The following is a 21,581-nucleotide window of genomic DNA, read 5'->3' on the forward strand; positions in this document are numbered from 1 at the left end:
GGACTGTTTTACTTTTTGCGCTATGTTGCTTTTCCAGATCTTCCATATTTGGTCCTAGCTTATTATAAGGTTGAAAATATGCATTTTTTGGAGCATAATTATAAACGGGAATGTATAAAGGATGATTACTTTGCTTTGCTTCACCAGCAGATGCAAAATGTGGTTTTCTAGGGTCTGAAATTATGATTATAATTATTAAGTTTTAGATGACAATTTTATTGAATGTTTTCATTTAATGTTGCCTTACGTTGTACCTTATCTTGCACCAACACATTTTACTAATTACTGCCTTGTCTAACTTGCACTGTTTAGTGGTTTAAATATATTACATGTTTATATTCAGCACTGTGAAAAACTATTTCCTAGTGTAAGATTGCTAATATCTACTATCCTTCGAAGTAATTTTTTTTAATTTTATACCTGGTCATTTATGATCGCTTTGTTATTGAATACTATTCATTTTATTCAATGACTACTAAACCAACATATAAAGTCCAATATAAATAACTTACCAACTTCATACACTTCGTACACTTTCTTATTAAAACTATCATCAATATTTTGAACTGATGCGTTTTCATTTATTTCAGAGATATCTAAACGATCTTTAGCCCTCAAAATATTTTCATTGTTATCTATTTGTTCTTTATTATTAGCTTTTCTTATATTACTTTTAACGTCGGTTAATTCTGGTGGAGTTATAGATGTCATTGATGTCATGTTTTTTAAATTCTCATCGTTAATTTTCGTAATACTTGAAACTTCAAAAAACGAACTATTTTGTGAAATAGTTTCTGTAGCAGATGTTAGTAAATCTTCTGTATGCGCTGCTACAGTAACTTTATCTTCTGGTAATAATGTTTCAGTTACACTTTTTACGGTTTGTATATCTTTACTTTCATCTGAATCACTTATATTCTGAAAATCTTTTTCTGTTGGTATTTGTAAATCCATATTAGAAAAGTTACTTGTTGATTTACTTTCTTCATCTGTAGTTTTGTCTGTGACGTCATTAGAAGGTGTGGTTACTTTGAATTCTGTAGATGTGAATGTTGTGTCACTGTCGACAGATATATTATATACTTGAGTACTATCTTCTTTTCCCCTCTCTTCACTTTCGTATATGCTTTGTGTAGTAGTAGCATCGTCAATTGTCGTACTTCTAGTACTTTCATCGACTACTGTAGTAAGTAAAGGTGAGATCTCTTCTTCATCTTTTATATCTTGGATTGTTTTAATATTTTCATTTAATTTAGGCCTAAAATCTAATACTTCTGTAGTTACAAGTTTGGGTATACTATGGAAGAACCTTGAATTTCTTGATTTTTCAATTTTATCCGTTTCACGTAGATCATCGTTAGTTAAATTGTCATTAAAAAATGTTAAATTATTTGAATCTCTTACACCATCCGCAATTATTTCTTCATCTCTATTAGAAGCATTTTCTTTCTGTTCTGTTTCTAATGTTACTGCAGGTATAGCATTCATTTTTATACCATCATTTTGAAATTCATCGTAAACAGTTTTTACGGGAATAACATCAAAAGGCATTTCTGTGGTTATTTCTTTTTCAAATTCATCAACGCCATTTTTCCTTTTTTGTCTTCTTCCTTTGCGTAAAGTTAAATCTATATGATCTTCCTTATTTATAGACCGTGGCTGGGCTTTATTATCAATATGTTCATTTGCATTATCATCATTTCCTTCAAATCGATTTATTTCAATAATTTCCTTTGAATTTTGAGCTCTTTTCTCGTTTTTTAAATTATCAGATTCTTCTCTGATTATTTCTTGAACAAACGCATCATGGGCATCTAGTTGATCGTCAGTTATGTCTACATGTGATTCATTTGGCGTGTCATTACTCCTTATTCCTTCTAAAATTCTTCTAGCTATCCTATTTAGAAAGTCTTGCTTTTCTTCTTCTGGTAACAAATCTATATATCTTTCGTTACTTTCATCGTTGTCTGCTATTACACATTTAAATGTAAAAATAAATAAAAATAATTTATACATTTTTTTTATTTCAAATTACGTAATTTTTTTTAAATACAACATGATTTGGACATGAACTAAAACGACTGATTCGAAGATTGAAATTCCTTTTACAGCAAATCATGCGTATAAAGCATTAATTGTTTTTTTGTAATAAAAGCTGTTTAATTTACAGATAAGGAAAAAAGGGTAGGTAGAACATACTTAAGTGATACGGTTTACTACTCATATACATAATTGAGTTATAAAACAACGTAATTTTTAATTATTGCATAAAATTGGTCCTTAATTGAAAATTGATGGCTCTCAATAGTGTATTACCTAATCATTTTCATTGATTAATGTTTATTTATTTCAGAGAAGTTAATGCATCTTTTCAATTCTACCCGTAGTCTACCTATCAGTCGGAACGGTTCATCATATTTTTGAGCACGGAAAAAAACTGTATGACGTGTGTATATAGCATAAAAAAATAAATACATCAAATTCATGTAGGGATGAAGATGAATATTTTGAACTCATTAATTAGCTCAAAATATAGAGATTTATAATTTCGAATTATAAAGGTTTTAGGACTTAAAGTCAAGGACACGGGAAGTTAACAATAATTTTATGACTTGAGGTTTGCGACGTATTGAGGTGCGATGTTTCGAGGTTCGACCTAAAAGGTTCTATTATATTATTCCTAAAGTAAAATATCAAACAAATATTATCCTTTTATTAGGCATCGTCAGGATTACTTAAATTATATTAAAAATTTAAACTATTTACAAACAATATCCTTTTTAATATGCTGACAATCATTACTACAAAAATTTAACTATACTGTTTTAAATTTCATAGAACCTCTCCAGATTTTTCTGCCTGTCCTTTTACTACTTCTCTCTGAACCCAATCTCGTGTTCTCTAATTCATCATTCATTTCTGGGATATTTGGCTTAGATTTGCTTGTCTCATAATTAACTTCTGTTTCATATTGAACCGGTTCTATTTTAGGTTCAGTTTCATATTGGGATTCTTTCTTCATTTCAGGGTTGTATTGGGTCATTCCAACGTCGACTTCAGGTCGATATTGGGTTGTCTCAATGCCAATTTCAGGTTTGCTTTGAGGTCCAACTATTTTTATATCTGGATTATACTGGATATCAAGTTTTGTTTGTGGTTCAATTTCGATATCTTTAGGTTTGTCATTGAATTCTTCATTCATTTCCATCTGTTCCTCTGCTTCTTTTAACAAAGCATCCATAATTATATTTTGTTTTTTACGATTTTGGTTCTTATTTTGCTTCCTTTTACTTACATTTTCTTTTATAGGTATATTTTCTGTTTGTCTGTTTGTGTTTGTATCTAAATCTTCTTTGTCTGGGTCTGCTATTTTACCGATTTCCATATTAAGATCATAGAAGCTTGGTGATTCTTCGCATGGGATTGATTCTCTGGGTCTTGTGCATACTAGTACTTCCTGCGTAAAAAGAAAAAATAACTACTTAGTTTCTACTAAATTGATTTTCTTATCAATTAAAAACATTTTAAACTTTTTTTTTTAATTTAGAGACAGCTGACTAATTCAGCTAATATAAAATGATGCTTCAAACACCATTGGGGAAGTAAGTGATTGAAACCGTGGAACCGGCGGTACTAATATGATATAAACAACAAGTAGGCGGTAGTAATATTATATAACAAGCAGTGTACTGCGGTTTTACCCGCGTAGTTCCTGTTTCCAAGGGAATATGGGGATAAAATATAACCCATATTCCTCATTATAATATCAGCTATCTGTCAGTGAAAGTCCCGTCATTATCGGTCCAGCCGTTTCAGAGGATCTGTCGAACAAACAGTCTGACAAAAACTTAAAAAAACAGTATAATTTCCACAGATTTACGAGTCGGTACAAGTACTTATAATTCTATGATAATTTCACATACATTTAGTGAAAAAAGTGTTAAATTTTATGTAAAATTAAAAATTATAAACAGACTTCAATATTGATGGGGCTGGAATGGCGACCTCGCACCGGAAAGCGCAGTGGTCTACCCACCAACCAGGTAAACCGAGGATAATAATCAAGTTGCAGGTAGCCACTGGATGCAGGCGGCTTAAAACCATGTTGTCGGAAGTTCTTAAGATGTTGTATGTCCGTTGGCTGATGATGATGGTGACGGTGATCGATGATAGAATGATAGAGATATTGATAGGATAGATAAGTATAATGATAGGATAGATGAGTACCTGATTGAACAGAGTCTCTTTGGGGCATATGAAACTGAACTTGTAGGTGATGTTGCGGCCAGAAGGTGTCTCCGTTGGGAGGCACACGTGGAATATCTGGCACTCATTGTCCACGTCTGCATAGTAGCCGTAAGTGCGGTTATCACAGCTACAAAAAGAGACATGATGTATGGGACTCTTAGATTCCTCTCGTTATAGATCGAACAATGTAATTTAAAAATAGAACAATTTAATTTCCAATACAGAGGACCTAGTGGCAGTTTGATACTGTTACTATCGCGTTGGCGTAAACGCGAATTTCTAAGGAATTGAAACAACGCCATCAACTATTTCAATTACATATAAAATTGCAGTCCGCGCGGGGCACATGATTGACATCCTTCCTTCCTACCTACCCTTAGGCCGAAAGGTCTCAGCCCCGAAAGGGGCTGGAAGATCATGACCGGGGGAACAACATCCCCCGCGCCTTACCTGGGCAAGGAGGCATAGCCTCGAGGCCCGTACCCCCACCTGGATTTTTGTCCGGGAGGAGATGACCTGCCTGCCTGCAAATTCGCGTTTACGTCAACGCGATAGTAACAGTATGAAAATATTGAAAAGTCCCATTAGGCACATAGTTGTATGCGCTGGACAGCCAGGCTGATCCTTTGCGCAAATAATGAGCCAGCCCTTCTGTCACCAGTCGAAGCAACTGCCGCGGTGAATTCAGAGAAATTTCCCTCTATTTGGGGGACTATCGTTAATTTTTTTTTTCTATTATGAAATTTTGTTTAAATTTTACTTAAACGTCTTTGTTCGTGTTTTCTCAACGTACCTATAACTTGTAAATGACCACCCAAACCCCAATTATCTCATTTATGAATTTCAATAACATCATCACTAACTACTTTGTGTCCTAATTTTCAACCGACTTCAAAAAACAGAGGAGTTTCTCAATTCGAATCCTACTACAGATTATCTTAATTAAGTAACAGATTATCAAAAAGTAACACTAATGGGAATCCACTGGCTCCCAAGATACAGTTACAGCTAGTTTGGGAGCCAGGGATCTACTCTTTTATTGTATTAGAAATTTGTTACTGTGTGATTAATAAATAATTTTTATTTATTTTATTTTAATTTTTATTTTTGTTTTTTGAAAGAGTATTGATCCCATTTCATTTTCATGTAAATCGGTTTAGTAATTTTGTGTTTGTGTCTTTGAAGTCGGTTCCATTTTTATGTTAAAAAGATTATTAATGTAGTGTAGTTTAGTACCTGAACGTATCAGTGATGTTTTCTCGTATGGAAGTAGCGTTTGCGGGCAAGTTTAAAGCTTCCGCGGCAGTTTGGTTTACCATCTCCTGAAAATAAACATTTTCATTCAGTTTTTTTTTTTATTCAATGAAAAGCTAGCTATTGACTGCGATCTCTTTTTCTTTATTCTTTACAAATAAGCCCTTGACAATCTCACCTGCAGGGTTATTATGTACCATTCAAATAATGAGTCGTGATAGCCCTGTGGATATGACCTCTGCCTCCGATTCCGGAGGGTGTGGGTTCGAATCCGGTCCGGGGCATGCACCTCCAACTTTTCAGTTGTGTGCATTTTAAGAAATTAAATATCACGTGTCTCAATCGGTGAAGGAAAACATCGTGAGGAAACCTGCATACCAGAGAATTATCTTAATTCTCTGCGTGTGTGAAGTCTGCCAATCCGCATTGGGCCAGCGTGGTGGACTATTGGCCTAACCCCTCTCATTCTGAGAGGAGACTCGAGCTCAGCAGTGAGCCGAATATGGGTTGATGACGAAATAATGAGTCACTACTTTGTTTTTCATCATATTTTCGTTTATGCAATAATCTAACATCGTATTTTCAACGAAATGCCATAGGTACTACATCTACATTTTACGTAAAGTGGCAGTGATATTGAAATGACAGTACCAATTAGTAAGATTATTTCAACGAAAAACCGTTATTTACGTATTTTCGTTGAAGTAATGTTAGATGATCGTAAAACATAAAAATCACTGCCATTTAATATAAAGTTACGTAGTCAAGATAATTTTGTTGAAATAACCATGTTAGATGATCACAATTACGAAAATACGATGAAAAACGAAGCCCCAGCCAAATCTCACTTGATGTTAAGTGACTTTGCAGTCTAAGGCGGAAGCGAGCTAACTTGGAAGAGGTACAAGTTCATTCTACCCATAATTATCTACATCTGACAAGTTCTATGGGGCTACCACGTTTTCTGAGTTAGTCCATCATAACGGAACGCTAAATCACTTGGCGATTTTAGGTTCTGTTTAGCAGAGACTATTACTACTAGAAAGCATGTAATTTAGCATGAGTACGACCATGAAAAGTCGTAAAAAAAACTTGAAAAATATTTTTTTAGAGTACCTCCCCTACATGTAAAGTGGGAATGATTTTTTTTTCCTCGTTCATCTCATAGCGTGGGGTATCGTTGGATAGGTCCTTAAAAGATATGAGGGGTCTTATCATATAAATAAGGAGAACTTACTCTTAACATCTTCATAACCGAACTGCTTTGCACCTCCATTTCGACTTCATCGCATATAACATAAATCGCAAATGTTACAAGCAACAAACATCTAAATATTGTCGCCATTTTGAAATATATTTTTGCGTAGAAGTTTTTATAAAGTTGAACTTCTTTCTGAAAATAATAAAAAATTATATTATTTTTTTACAATAGGTATGGTACCTATGCTTGGCTGAAATTGCAGCAATTAAATTGAATTGAGTTGGAGGAGTTTAGAAGCGATTATGTAGCCTTAGTTTCAGTGCGGTTTTGTTCGTGAAATGTTTAGAACACAAAAAGCTACTAATTAAAAATAATTTTGAATTTATTTTTCGTTATTTACTTTCATACTTAATTATTACCCAAACTATACTCGTATACAATTATTTTAAGTAACAAATAACAATCTTATTTTAAAAGTATAACGAATAAAAACGTATATATACTCGGGTTCGAATCCGGTCCGGGAATGCACCTCAAACTTTTCAGTTGTGTGCATTTTAAGAAATTAAATATCACGTGTCTCAAACGGTGAAGGAAAAACATCTGCATGCCAGAGAATTTTCTTATTTCTCTGCATATGTGAAGACTGCCAATCCGCATTGGGCCAGCGTGGTGGACTATCGGCAGAGACCTCATTCTGAGAGGAGACTCGAGCTCAGCAGTGAGCCTAATACGGGTTGATAATGATGAAGTACTTAATACATACTTAAATTCAAATTATTTTCCTATAGGATTAGGTATTTTACATGCAGCAAAATGAAAAAACAGATCCTGAAAAAGTTTTGATACTTAGTTTTACCAAGCTAAGAAATTACTTTATTTTACTTGTATTAATTATATGTATTAATTATATTCGTAGATTTATTTTTTTACTCATTTATTATATTCGTTTTTATTTTGAAATCTTTGCAACGGTTCAAAATCTCATATGAAAACCTATATGAACTTACACATATAAACCAAAAGAAAATTATATATCGAGCTTTTTAAAGCTTTACTTACCAAACACTCAAGTCCAAAAGCTTCACATAACACGAATAAAAAAATTAAATGAAAAATTAAAAGTATGAAAATTCAAAATTCTCAAAAAGATTATTAAATGGTTATAAATCACAATAAATGAAATTTTATATATTTAACAAGTACTTGTTCACTGTTTCGCAAAATGTATAAGAATGCGAAAATTTTCAATCCATCTCTGTCTTTTATAAACGTCGCCGGGCACTGCCTATTTATTCGCGGAATTTTGAATAAGGATTTGGTAGAGTCAGCACAAAAAATATTTGTAAGCAAGACAAACAATTACAATTATACTACACGGTACAATTATTTTTATTTTACACATTTATTTAACAGTTATTACGTAGTTGTAAAATATGTTGAAGAGAAAAAGGTATGAATTAGCGCATGTTTCATAATAGGGATGATTACAGTTTTTTAAATTGTATACAAATTAAGACATTGCTAATAGTAAAGCGATTTTGTAAAAGGAACAGGGTATCTGCGATCATTACTTTCGGAGCTACAGGGGTTTAAATGGTCAGATTTGCGGCGCTGCCGCGGATCCCTGAAAAATGCCCCATACACAATCGCACGAACTAATGTCGTAATGTATCATAAAAATCAATATATTCAAACCTATTCATCATCCCCATTGACTAGCGAACGCCCGCGACTTCGTCTGCGTTTCAGTTTATGAAAGTGTGTAAAGTAGCTCATGTATTAATCCAGAGTAAAATCTATTTTCATTCCAAATTTCAGCCAAATCGCCGCTAAATTGACAAAGTTTCATACAAACTTTCATTTCCTACTACCCTTTGGGGGTAGAATTGATCAAAATCCTTTCTTAGTGTATGCCTAACATCTACCTGTGTGCCAAATTTCAGCACGATCTGTCCAGTGGTTTGGGCTGTGGGTTGTTAGATCACTATGTCTCATATTTACGAGACTCGTAGACTAAGCAGACGCTGCGCGGTTTCATCCTTGTGGTTCCCGTTCCTGTAGGAATACGGGAATAAAATATAGCCTATAACACTCGGGGATAGTGTAGCTTCCCAACAGTGAAAGAGTTTTCAAATCGGTGCAGTAGTTTCACAGCCTATTCAATGCAAACAAACAAACAATCAAATTTTTCCTCTTTATAATATCAAATTCAAGTGCTAATTAGAGATATCCAGAGCGCATACATAAGTATATTATACCCATCATAAAAACTCAAGTAGGTAGTGTCAAAAATATTTTCTATAATCCGACTGTAGTTCCAGAAGTTTGCACATCTATACCAACATACAAACAAACTCACTCTTGCACTTTATAATATTATGTAAATTTTGTAATGTGTCCAATAGTTAAATCTATCACTTTGTACAAAGTATGCCGAATCTAAAGATTAATCTAAATCATATAATAATCTAATATTAGGTACAATTATATTTTTTAAGAACAAATTAATAAAAAAAATCCCGATTGATTATTTTCTATGCTGACTGTACCACAAAAGCTTTGGCTGGGCCGCGCAAGATGTGCTCTGAAAAACAATAGCCTCAAAATCGGTGATACAACCTTGACTTTGCGTTTACGGCTTTATTATATCTATCGGTGCCATCATTGGCGATTAACTCACAACTTACCCACGATTGTGATTCATTTCACCGGGGAAACGGGGAAATTCTAAATTCCCTATATATATCTACATATATAAAACAGTAGTAAACGCGTGACTATTCGTACTACACTAACATGCGCCCGAGATTTTGTCCAAAGTGTGAGATTTCATGCTATTTTTGAAAAAGCCTTTCATGTTATGTATAACTAGCTGATGCCTTGCTGTTTCACCCGCGTGGTTCCCGTTCCCGTAGAAATACGGGGATAATATATAGCCTATAGCCTTCCTCGATAAATGGGCTATCTAACACTGAAAGAATTTTTCAAATCGGATCAGTAGTTCCTAAGATTAGCGCGTTCAATCAAGCAAAATCAGACAAACTCTTCAGCTTTATAACATTAGTATAGATTAATTATATGATTCTAAAAAGAAGGATTTAGATAGATGAATTTATTTATAATATACCTAATTAACTATCATTTCGATCGTAGCCAGAGAAAAGTCTATATTGAGGATCGAAACGCTAAAAGACTTGACAGAACGAATTTGCTTACATGACGTTAATAAGCCAGTCCGAAGCTTACCACCAGTCCAGTCGGAGTCAATGAAGAAACTTTCATGACCGAGTGGCGCAATGGATGACCTTGCTGACTGCCGTGGCCGTGGGTTCGATTCCTGTAAAATACTTGTGTAAAGAGCATGGGTGTTTTTCAGTGTCTAGGTGACTTATATCAATATTTAAAAATACTGCTAATTAAATATGTACTAACAATCCCTAGTGAAAATACAGGTTTTTGCTTTAAGTATCACATAACATTGAGAACATATGAGAACAAATAATGTTGCCATAAAACTATGGTTCTCGCAAGAATGCGCTAAATCGGTACTTTTATAGGTTTTTTGGCCTATTGGGTCAAATATAAACATATAGATTGATCAGTTTTCCCATCACGTACTGAAGCAACGCTAAATGATTCAATCTAATATCACATACCTACACAGACTTAGGTTCGATGTCCGTTAGATTTGGGTTTTAATAAAGAATTATGCAGGTTTTTCCCCTCCAAACTACCGGCTATCGTTACTATCGTTCTGCAACCGGCTTCCATTAAAGAGGGTACTTTTGATAGGTATCTACATTGAAAGTCTGTCCTGGCCAGACCTTCCTCATATTATAAAAGATGAATGTATGTCAGCTCGTGCTCATAGGCAAGGATGGTAGGTGACAGGGTACACCCCTGTCACCTACCTTCCTTACCCCCGTATCAGGGTCTACAGGGGCCCTACTCGTGAAAGCAAAAATTAGTAAGACTATACCGCAGTGCGCGGATTATTATTTTCCGCCCTAGTGTGTACAAATTGTATTTTCTCCGCGCTTCTGTACAATCAGTGTACGAGGCGTAGGTGAGTAATCATTTACATTGTTTTTTTAAGAATATTCGCCAATATCTTTTAAATATAACCAATATTCCCGTTCCCATCCAATTAGTCGGAAAAGACTGTGTTATGGTACGACAATAGTCCAGCGAGCGGGGATCGAACCACCACCTCTCGGTGATGAGTCCGGCTTCTTTTCCACTGAGCTATTGAGACTTATCTTATCTCCAAATCTCCTCTTATACTATAAAAGGAAGGCTGACATTGATACGTATGGAAAATCATTGTGACGACCTTTGTGGCGCAGTGGTGTGCGCGGTGGATTTACAAGACAGAGATCTTGGGTTCGATCCCCGGCTAGGTCGATTGAGGTTTTCTTGATTGGCCCAAGTTTGGCTGGTGGGAGGCTTTGGCCGTGGCTAGTTACCTCCCTACCGGCAAAGACATACTGCCAAGCGATTTAGCGATGTGTAGAAACTGAAAGGGGTGTGGATTTTTCATCCTACTACTATTAGATTGCATCATTATCACTAACCATCAGGTGAGATTGTGGTCAAGGGTTAACTGATAAAGAATAAAAAAAAAATTAAACTGCGAACCGCTGCCACAGTTTGGCTGAGTTTACGCCAAATATGGACACACCCTAACAAGTTCAGTTATAATCTCAGAAATGAAAATCTGCGTCACTCCACGCCTACAATCAGCAGTTAATCTCTCAGGCCGATGGCAAACAGTAACTGTACAAAGGTCGCTAACTGTACATAAGAGTAACCCAAAATATTTGCGCCACTGTACATGACTTGAATTCTTGAACGTAGCGATTTTTTTTTGGGTTACCTGGAACAGCGAATTGACCGTTTGGTTCCGTAAGACTTCACAGTTGAACGTTGTGGATACCACATCTCCTTAGGAATCTTTGGAGTCAAATTACATGACGATATTTTAATTAAAATGCTCTCTTGCATGGACTTCTTAACACAACGGTCTCGAGCCACCAGCATCCAGCGCCTCTCTACCACCGACCAACACTTTGCTTTCTGGTGCGGGGTCCAAGTCCATCGGCTTTTCGAACTATGTAGCCTGCTCATTGCCACTTCAGCTTCGCGACTTGCTAAGCTATGTCAGTGACTTTGGTTCGTCTGCGGATCTACTCATTTTTGATTCGATCACGCAGAGAAACTCGAAGCATAACCCGCTCCATCGCTCGCTGCCGTGACATTGAGCCTTCTAATAAAGCCCATAGATACGTATATGCATTAAACGCATTTTCTAACTCTCATAGGACGTTCCACAAGCGCAAAGAGGTCAGACAACTAATCACGAGGGAGATTTTGAAAGAAAAACCTAAAATTGCTTATTTTTGCTAGCTTGAGCCGGAAAACGAACCCTAAACCTTGTGACTGCATCTAAGAACTAAGACGATGGAGCTACATTTTATAAGGATACGTAAGTGCAGACATGATATGGATTGAAAAAATTTTGAAAGTACCTAATTAAATGCGACTCCATAGCACACGTGTTCCATAGACAAAAGGTAAGTAACCGCGTGCGAATCAAAAATTGTCACAATAAACGAGTTACAACTCTATTTGTCATCGTGGTTAGAATTTTGTTTCGTACTTACGAGCAGACATCTATACAAAAACAATAGTAACCGAGTGTTTGTACATCGAATACAATATTATTACAATATGTTTTCTAGATTTTTACGAAACAATTTTAATTTTGATCCCTGAAATTTGTTGTTTTCGTTTTTAGCCCGCCAACTCGATTTGAAGAAGCGTGATGGGTCTTAACTCCAAATCCCCTCTTTATAATTAGAGAGATCTGGCCCTGATAATGATAAACTTGGAAAACTTTCCTCTAAATTCTGTGTGTATTGTGTTCTTCATCTTTCATTCTTCAGCAGAATTCATTCCCAAAAAAGTCTCTATGTATTTTCTTGTTCTGAAAGTTCTCAAACAAAAAAATATATGGCATAAAAATGACAATGTAGTCTACAAATATTAAGTAGAATATATTTTGGTTGTGGACTATTACTGTGATAATGAAATCATGAGGGTCTGCTTTCGTCTTTTCCAAGAATGGAAATTATCGATTTCCTAAGAATTTTTCTTCTAGTTCTAGGCTAAGGAAAATAAGCCTTTCTTATTTTCTTTGTTAAAAAGGTCCGACAAAGGCGATAAGTGTCCGCAAGATGATTTTTGCGGGTGGTCAAAATCGGAACTAATCGAGTGCCAACAGCTTGTGGTCTATTCCTCTATCTATCTCTAGGCGGATAAAAGAGATCAGTAATGCTGGCAACATTAAATGCAGCGCCAGTCGCGGTCTCTAGCTGAACTACAAAAGTATAAATGTATACATGAAGTACAAATTCGCTCGAGGGGGTGCGGTGTGTCTCGTTCTTTTATAATGTCAACATAAAAAAAATTTAGAGGGCTTAGGGTGACAAAGTTTGGCTCTGTAACAATAATTATTATCAGATATTAATGACAATCACCGGAATCGACGGCTTCACGTGCTCTAACGGGGTAATAATACCTTCCCTTCCCATTTCCAGGCTGAGAATTTATACTCAAAATTTCTTAGAAGAAAGAAAAGCTCAGTACTCCAACCCAGGACTCTGTGACCCGGACCCATGCTGTAATGTACTAGCATACACAAGTAAATACATTCCAATCGTTTTCATTGATATCTCGTCCTAGAACTTGTCACCCTATTAGAGAAACCGGCATCCTACTACCCTTACAGCTTGGCTCATTTTTACGTCGGGAGTACGCAGTTCAGTCGTAATAGGTCCATGCACTATCCATTCGCCGGAGTTTGAACTGTAATTTGCACAAGGGGTGGTTGAGTGGTTCCTACCCTCGATACCGTGATAATGAATTCAGTGTTGCCAGTAAACAAAATAACAAAACGCATTATTATATCACAAATCTCCAGACGCGATAACAATTTAGATTCCGATAGCAGGCGCACGGCGGTCGAATACCAACTAGTTCCTGAAGCCAATGACCTGGCATCTAGGCGATGGACAACTTTTACGTAATATGACTCTTTTTATGGAATTCCGAGGTTCATTTACCGGTAAATGTAAACTTGAACGCAGTAGTTAAGTGCGAACCCCAAAATTACTATTAATTAACCACTGACAATTGACTAATTTCATGCAGTTGAGTCATTAGAGAGATCTTGGATTCGACTTAAAGGTCCACTCTTGTACCCCGTATCATTAAAATTATAAAAATACAAGGGTTTATTAAAATTTAAATAAGTGAATATAATTCTAACATATTAAATAGAATTAAGACCCAAGTTTTTGAGTTATATCAAGATGGCGCCCATACAGCAACTATGACATACCAATTGACAGCAAACGTCAAATCGACTACTGAATTGAAAACGTCAATTTTCAATCCGCTATTAATATCCACATTGGTGTTGCATTTCTTGACAGAGTATTAATATTATTTCGAAAGAATTAAAGTAAAATCGTAGATTTGTAAAATCAAAACCTGGGCTCCATTCAATTTTGGACCATCTTCTTTAGGAATTTAAAGTTAAATGCTTGGGTTTGGCATGGTGGTAGGCATCGGCCATGGCTAGTTACTACCCTATTGACTTATTAGGACTATGAGAATAAGAAAATAGAGAGGGGACCTGTGTTAGCATACACATTTGTGTACTATTATACATAATCTCTGCTTCTACGAAGATACTAGCAACATAAAACAAAATAATTTTCCTAGAATTTTGATCCGCAGCGCGAGACCTTTCCTACATTAATCCATACTAATATTATAATTGCGAAAGTAAGTCTATTTGTCTGTAGGTGTGTTATCTTTTCGCGGCTGTTCCTATTTGGATGAAATTTATATAGATTGAGTCTTGGACATAGGCTACTTTGTATCCCGGAAAAGTTGGTGGTTTGATACCCTTGAAAAAAAAAATTACGTGATTCCTTTGAAATAATCATGTTAGATGATCGTTGAAACAAAAAATCATTACGATTTGATGTAAAATGGTGCAGTCACGGTTAATTGGTTGAAATAACTATTTTAGATGATACGATGAAACACGATGTAGTGACTCATTAATTGAATGGTACACCGAGATACATAGGCCCGCAGATTTTTTTATATTTTTGGTCAGGCTAAAAAATAAAAGTCAAGCCGTTAAAACCTAATGTTTTATTAAACTCAATTGTATCAAGTATCTCAAAATTCAAGTAGGTAATTCGTTTTCCTTGAAGTCTAAAAAAAATGATCTATTGTTAAAATCAGATATTTAGCCCGATACATTTTATTTCTGATGTAAACAGCTGGTCGTGGGAATAAATACTTTTTGGAATTCATGCATACATGTGGACTTTGAATATAAATGGGCACCATCGCTTCTGGATATAAACATAAAATCGACACAAAGATTGATCGAATAAAATTATCAATCTATATCTATATTGACGACCTTCGTGGCGCAGTGGTATTTACAAGACACAATTATTATTTACAGTGGTATTTATATTATATAATGGATTTACAAGACGGATGTCCTGGGTTCGATCCCCAGCTGGGCCGGTTAAGGTTTTCTTAATTGGTCCAGGTCTGGCTAGTGAGAGGCTTTGGCCGTGGCTAATTACCATCCTACCGACAAAGACATACCACCAAGCGAATTAGCGTTTCGGTACGATGTCGTCTAGAAACCGAAAGGAGTGTGGATTTTCACCCTACTCCTAACAAAGTAGCCCGCTTCCATCTTAGATTGCATCATCACTTACCATCAGGTGAGATTGTAGTCAAGGGCTAACTTGTAAAGAATAAAAAAAAATACTAATAAAGAGAAAAAGTTTGTGTTGTTGTAGGGGGTAATCTATGGATCTACTGAACCGATTTTGAAAATTTTTTTCTACTAGAAAACCACGTCATTTCTTAGTGTCATTCGTTATATTTTATCCCCATATTTTCACGGAAACAGGAACTACTCTGGTGAAATTGCGAGGCGCCGACTATAGACTTATATATATTTATTTTAACTCAAATTACTTAACTTGTTCTTTATATAGCTAATTTTATAATTATTTTATAATTATTTTTTAATAGTAACATGTCCCTGTCGCCCGTTACAAAAACTGTTTAAAATTAAAAAAAAAACATAATATATAGATTTTCCAATGACGCAATATCCAATTCAAGGCGCTCCCAAATTCCTGACACGATTTTTTATCAAAGCAACCGTTGGATCATTTTGTAGAGATGGTTTCATTCATTTCAATTTTGAATGGGTTTATTCAGTGGCAATTAAAATTCGTAGCACGCAGCGCAACGCTAAGAAAAATAACTTCGTACACTTAATATACAGCTGACGCGAAATTTATTCGCTTTGCGATAAGAATTATATGCGAACACGGTCTGTACCTACTTACTCGTATAATTATTTTAAAGCTTTAGTGATCAAGAATACTCCATTATTTGTAGAAGCGTAGGAGCAATTCCTGACAAAGCAGACCTAGTAGATGAACCCCAATTGTAGGCGTACCCTATTTATATTTTAACTGCCTATTTTAGGGGGGGAGAGGAAGGGCCGTGCCCAGTGCCGAACCTAGGTTTCTGGGCTACAGATATAGATTTTTTTTATCTATATCTATCTATCTTCTATATCCTTCTACTTATAATAATACTGGTCAAATACTTGTAATAAAACTGGTCAAATTCTATACCTACATTAATTTGCAATTTGAGATTTTAATTATACCATTTGTAACATCAAACGTTACCTTGGCATAAAAGACTACTAGCGCCATCTAGAACCTTTAATAAAATTGTAACAGGCACATTTTTTACATTCTGTACATTGAAGATATTTTGATAATTTTTGTTGGTGGACATTATGTAATCGATACTGAAGCTAAAAATATTTTTTCGATTTTTTTGTCTGTCTGTCTGTCTGTCTGCCCGTGTTTTTTTGTTATTCGGGCATCAAGCTGAAAGTACTTGAATGAATTCAAATAAAACTTTTGCTCAGTTTGAGACCATAATATGGAGACGGTTATAGAATACTTTTTATTGCGAAAATAAAATGAGAAGGGGGTGAAATAGGGGTTGAAAGTTTGTATGAAAAAAAAAAAAAAAATCATAAAAAATACGAAATCACATTGATTCAAAAATTTTTATAATACAACCCCTGAAGTGGTGAAGTAGGGCTTGAAAGAGTACATTGATTTCCACGCGGACGAAGTCGCGGGCGTCCGCTAATTTTAAATAATACCTATGAACTAACAAAAGTACTGTATTTTTTTGTTACTTGTTATTAGAGCATTAGACGCTATAATTTTGCAAACTTTTTATGCGATTTTCTCCATCAACGGCTTTTTGTACATTATAGTCTTAGACCAATTTATAATTTGTCTGAGATTACATAATTTTTTTGCTAGCAATACCAGTGCGTCCTACGTCAAGTATGCGTCAAAAACTAAACGTCAAGCTGTCAAGCTCAAGCGTCAAAACTCAAATCAAACCACAGACCATAAACGTCAAACGCTCCTGAGTAAATATGTTCCTTGGTCAAACGATCCCGTTGCTGTGTGTTGTTTGTTGTGTACAATTGTGTATTTACTGAATTAGAGAAATAATTTCAACCCAATGTGTGTCGAATTTTATCATAATGAATGATGTAACAAAACGTTACTGTAGACTATGCGCGGAACTAAGGCCTATAGTTCAAATGATGTCGCCCGATAAAGAAGTCGTGGACAGTTCAAAAATTATTACCAAATTATCCTGGATAAACATCGACATATCTACTAGAAATGGTCTCCCTAACACAATATGTTACGCCTGCTTGGAACTACTCGAACGTACGTGGAGTTTCCTTAACAACGTGAGAACTGCACAGGAGAAATTACAAGCAATATTTCTGAGCAAAACAAATGAAAACGTACTCGAAGTTGAAGTGGAAAAGAAGACTTACGAACAGGAACTGCCAGGCAAACCAGTCGACGAGAACTGGGAGATCTTCCAGGAGCTAAAACGTGAAATAAAAATCGAAAATTTAAACGAAAATGTACCAACATTATTTCCTAGTAACACAGTTGTGATTTCACACGAAAACCAAGTAAGTATTAAGCTAGAAACCGATAGTGACGGTAGGGACATAATTATCGATTCCAACGACGACTACGACCGTCTCAGCTCATCAGACAGTGATGTGCCACTCAAAAATTGCTTAAAACAGAAGAAAAGTCGGAAACACAAAAAATCTAAAAATCAGTCAGATTCACAACCAATACCTGTAAACGTGTCATGGGACGACCAGCCATGTATATGCGCGAAATGTGATATTCGTTGCCAGAATGTAACAATACTACAGTTACATTCACTCCAAATACATGATAGTTGCTGTGTGTACAAGTGTACTCAATGTTCCAAAGTTCTTCCCGGTTTCCGATCCTTTATAAGACATATGAGAACACACAACAAAGAACTTCGACACTGCTGCGAGTTCTGTAACTGGACGTTTAGTTTATCAGATTTGTCATCTCACAAAATGAAATACCACAAATTGATTTACAACACCAAATGCTATCAGTGCGGTTCGAACTTTGATAGCCCCGAAGAATTGGAAGAACACAAAAATCTATTCAACAAGAGGGGTAATTTAAAGAAAGTGTTAAAAATGGATGAGCCAAAAGTTCACAAGTGCGATAAATGTGGCAAAGAGTTCAAGAGTCGGGCAAATCTGTGCCAACACAAATACACACACTTGGATAGAACGAAAGACTTTGCCTGTCATGTGTGCGGTAAAATGTTCTTCACAAAAGGTGCATTGTGCACTCATTTGGTTGTTCACGAAGATAAACGACCTTTCAAATGCAATCACTGCCCCTTAGCATTCCGCGCTAAAGGTAATTTAATATCACACATGAGCTTACATTCTGGTTTGAAACCGTTTATATGCGAACAGTGTGGGAAGAGTTTTAGAGTTAAAAGACACTTGATGTCCCATTCAATAGTCCACACCGACTTGAGACCGTATGTTTGTGAGTATTGTAACAAATCTTTCCGTTTTAAAACTCGTCTCAACTTACATTTAAGACAACACACGGGTGTGAGACCGTACCGATGCATTTACTGCCAGCGTGACTTTACAAACGGGTCCAACTACAAGAAACACATGAAGCGACGTCACGGTATTGACACATCTACACGGCTGTTGTCTAAACTCGCAAATAAAAAAGAATTAGATGCTGTTAGTGAGGCAGTCCCTCAGTGAGTTCAATATTCAAATAAACAAATTTTCAATTTCAATAAATCATTAAGCCCAAGAACAAAATATTTATACACAACCTCATTGCTCAAACTTTGTATATTATGTGATATTCATGGCATATTAAACAAATTATGAATGTCCCAAAGCATGACATTGTGGCATGCATTTGTCTTCCACGCCATCAGCCAGACAATGTTATGTTGACAATGGTATGTTCAAGAACAAATATTTAATATGGTCCCCCTGTAATAAAAATTGTCTGACACGGTTACCTCTATTCCTTGATTGTGTATGCCAAAGTCTTTTTTGCAATAACATATAAAATAAATAAATTAATTTAAAAAGTTTGAGTAGTATAGTAATAAATAAATATTTTGTTCCTAATGGTTTTCCTGTTTAAAATAACTGTTGCCATATTACTCATATTACTAACAGGTGTATTTAAAGCAAATGGTGAATATTAGTTGGGTCATAAAAACATGGATTTCAAAATATATTTAAACAAGTTTTTATATCCCATATGCAGACACTCAAATGGTAGTGTGGATTCTGAACCTTTCATTTCTATGAACGGAAAATTGAAATGTATTAAAAATAAGACTGATGTATTTTTCCATAGTGATGTGATAGATAAATTGGAAATAATAAGAAACAGTGAACATATTGAATGCAAGTTGCTTACTTAAACACCAAAATTATATTAATCATTACAACATATTTTACAGTAGAAAAGTTATCAACTATGTAACTGTGAATTGTAACAAACTGAAGTTAGACATTCTTGGTACTTGCTAAAGTAAAGTTGTGTACAGCAATAATTGTAAATAATATTGAAATATTCTAATATAATATTAGTTTCCATTAGGTGTGAATAAAAGTGTTCATATATAGAATTTTTATTTATATAATTTTTTTGCATGGTAGTTAAGTGTAAATAAAAATTAAATGTTTCTTTGTAGATTTGTAAGATACTGATATTATATATAGTGTGAAATGTATTTTATCATTTAAGTGTAAATAATAAACCAGCCAAGTGCGTGTCGTGCCATGCGCAGTATAAAGTTCCGTACATTAAGTTAGCACTTTAATACCTTATGTAATGCACAAAAATACAGATAACAATACCCCAAACCATGGGAAAGAAAATAAATACTTCACCCTTACTTTGCATCTAGGGAAGGAACTCCAAAAATATTTGTAGAAGACCTCTTATATCTTTTAAAGACCTATCCAACAATACCACATCTAATCCATATACTCACCATCCAACATACGCACACTATGAATTAAACAAGTAAAAAAAAAAATATCCCCACTTTACATGTACCCAAAAAATTATATATTTCAAGATTTAATTTTACGACTATTTCACATTTTCTCTCTGTTGTCATAAATCCAAATGAACTTCCCATAGTTGATTGACTATTAAGTATCTGTTATATTATGTGCGAATGTTTAATACTCAATAAATATTTAAGTTTTTTTAAGTCTCAATAATTAAGCTACGCTTTTACAATTATTTTATTTTTACAAGAATTTTTCTTTCACTATCAAATAATTAATGTTAATTAATTTAAAAACCATTTATAGCATGTAACGCCTTATAATTTAAAAGAAAAAATATCTCATAGATATGTAAGTATTTTATATTTATTTTAATAAAATAATGAAGTGATGATAATATACATTTTTATTTTATTTACTAGCGGACGCCCGCGACTTCGTCCGCGTGAAAGTCGTTGTAAACTTTCAACTACCCCTATCCTACCCTACCCTACCTCTACCCTACCCTATCCCTACCCTACCACTACCCTACCCCTACCCTACCCCTGTCCTACACTACCCCTACCCTACCCTACCCTACCCTACTCATTAAGGCTGCACTTCTTTATTTATTCCCCCCCCCCCCCCCCCGCGAGTCGCGTCGAGCATGAATTAGTATTCACGCGCGATGGCTTAGCGTATTTCTTGTATAACTTTGGTGTTTCTTTACCGATTTTTATGATTCTTTTTTTATTGAATAGGTAATAATGTTAACTTTTTTAGTTAGGGATGAGTGATGAGTGTTATAAACATAAGAGTTGACAAATATAATTAGAAAGCTCCGAACTGCTAAGCTATCGGGAGTTACACGTGTTATTGTGAGTCAACCATAAAAGATAGACATATATATGCTGTTGTGTTTTTATAGATAATTTTAAGGAGAACATTTCCGTCATACATGATTTCTATGTAGCTTTAACCATTAAGGCTGTACACGCGACGGAAGCTTAAAAAATCGAGTAACTTCTCCCGTTTTCTCAACATTTCTCTTCACTGCTCTGCTCCTATTGATCGTAGCGTAATGAAAAGTATACTATAACCTGCCCAGGAGTATGTAGAATAATTGTACCAAGTTTCGTTAAAATCCGTCCAGTAGTTTTTGTTTCTATAAAGAACATACAGACAGACAGACAGACAGTCAAAAATTTTACTAATTGCATTTTTGGCATCAGTATCGATCACTAATCACCCCCTGATAGTTATTTTGGAAATATATTTCATGTACAGAATTGACCTCTCTACAGATTT

At 35.0% G+C, this 21,581-nt stretch overlaps 3 protein-coding genes across 3 annotated transcripts; 1 reads left to right on the forward strand and 2 right to left on the reverse strand.

Moving 5' to 3' along the window:
• Positions 1-278: 278 nt before the first annotated feature.
• Positions 279-1,551, reverse strand: LOC112053780 (myb-like protein X). Its single transcript, XM_052886983.1, has 2 exons — positions 513-1,551; positions 279-304 (listed from the first exon to the last, which is right to left on the reverse strand). The coding sequence occupies exons 1-2, from the start codon at positions 1,549-1,551 to the stop codon at positions 279-281; spliced, it is 1,065 nt and encodes a 354-aa protein (XP_052742943.1).
• A 1,147-nt stretch (positions 1,552-2,698) lies between these two features.
• Positions 2,699-7,946, reverse strand: LOC112053786 (uncharacterized). Its single transcript, XM_024093338.2, has 5 exons — positions 7,766-7,946; positions 6,740-6,895; positions 5,485-5,570; positions 4,228-4,375; positions 2,699-3,457 (listed from the first exon to the last, which is right to left on the reverse strand). The coding sequence occupies exons 2-5, from the start codon at positions 6,845-6,847 to the stop codon at positions 2,816-2,818; spliced, it is 984 nt and encodes a 327-aa protein (XP_023949106.1). The 5' UTR covers positions 6,848-6,895; positions 7,766-7,946; the 3' UTR covers positions 2,699-2,815.
• Positions 7,947-17,265: 9,319 nt separating this feature from the next.
• LOC112053785 (gastrula zinc finger protein XlCGF57.1-like) lies at positions 17,266-20,358 on the forward strand. The gene has a single exon (XM_024093336.2). It carries the CDS (start codon positions 17,406-17,408, stop codon positions 19,011-19,013), a length of 1,608 nt encoding a protein of 535 aa, XP_023949104.1. The 5' UTR covers positions 17,266-17,405; the 3' UTR covers positions 19,014-20,358.
• Positions 20,359-21,581: the final 1,223 nt, after the last annotated feature.

The sequence above is a fragment of the Bicyclus anynana genome, chromosome 18 (assembly GCF_947172395.1).
Source record: "Bicyclus anynana chromosome 18, ilBicAnyn1.1, whole genome shotgun sequence".
NCBI lineage: Eukaryota > Metazoa > Arthropoda > Insecta > Lepidoptera > Nymphalidae > Bicyclus > Bicyclus anynana.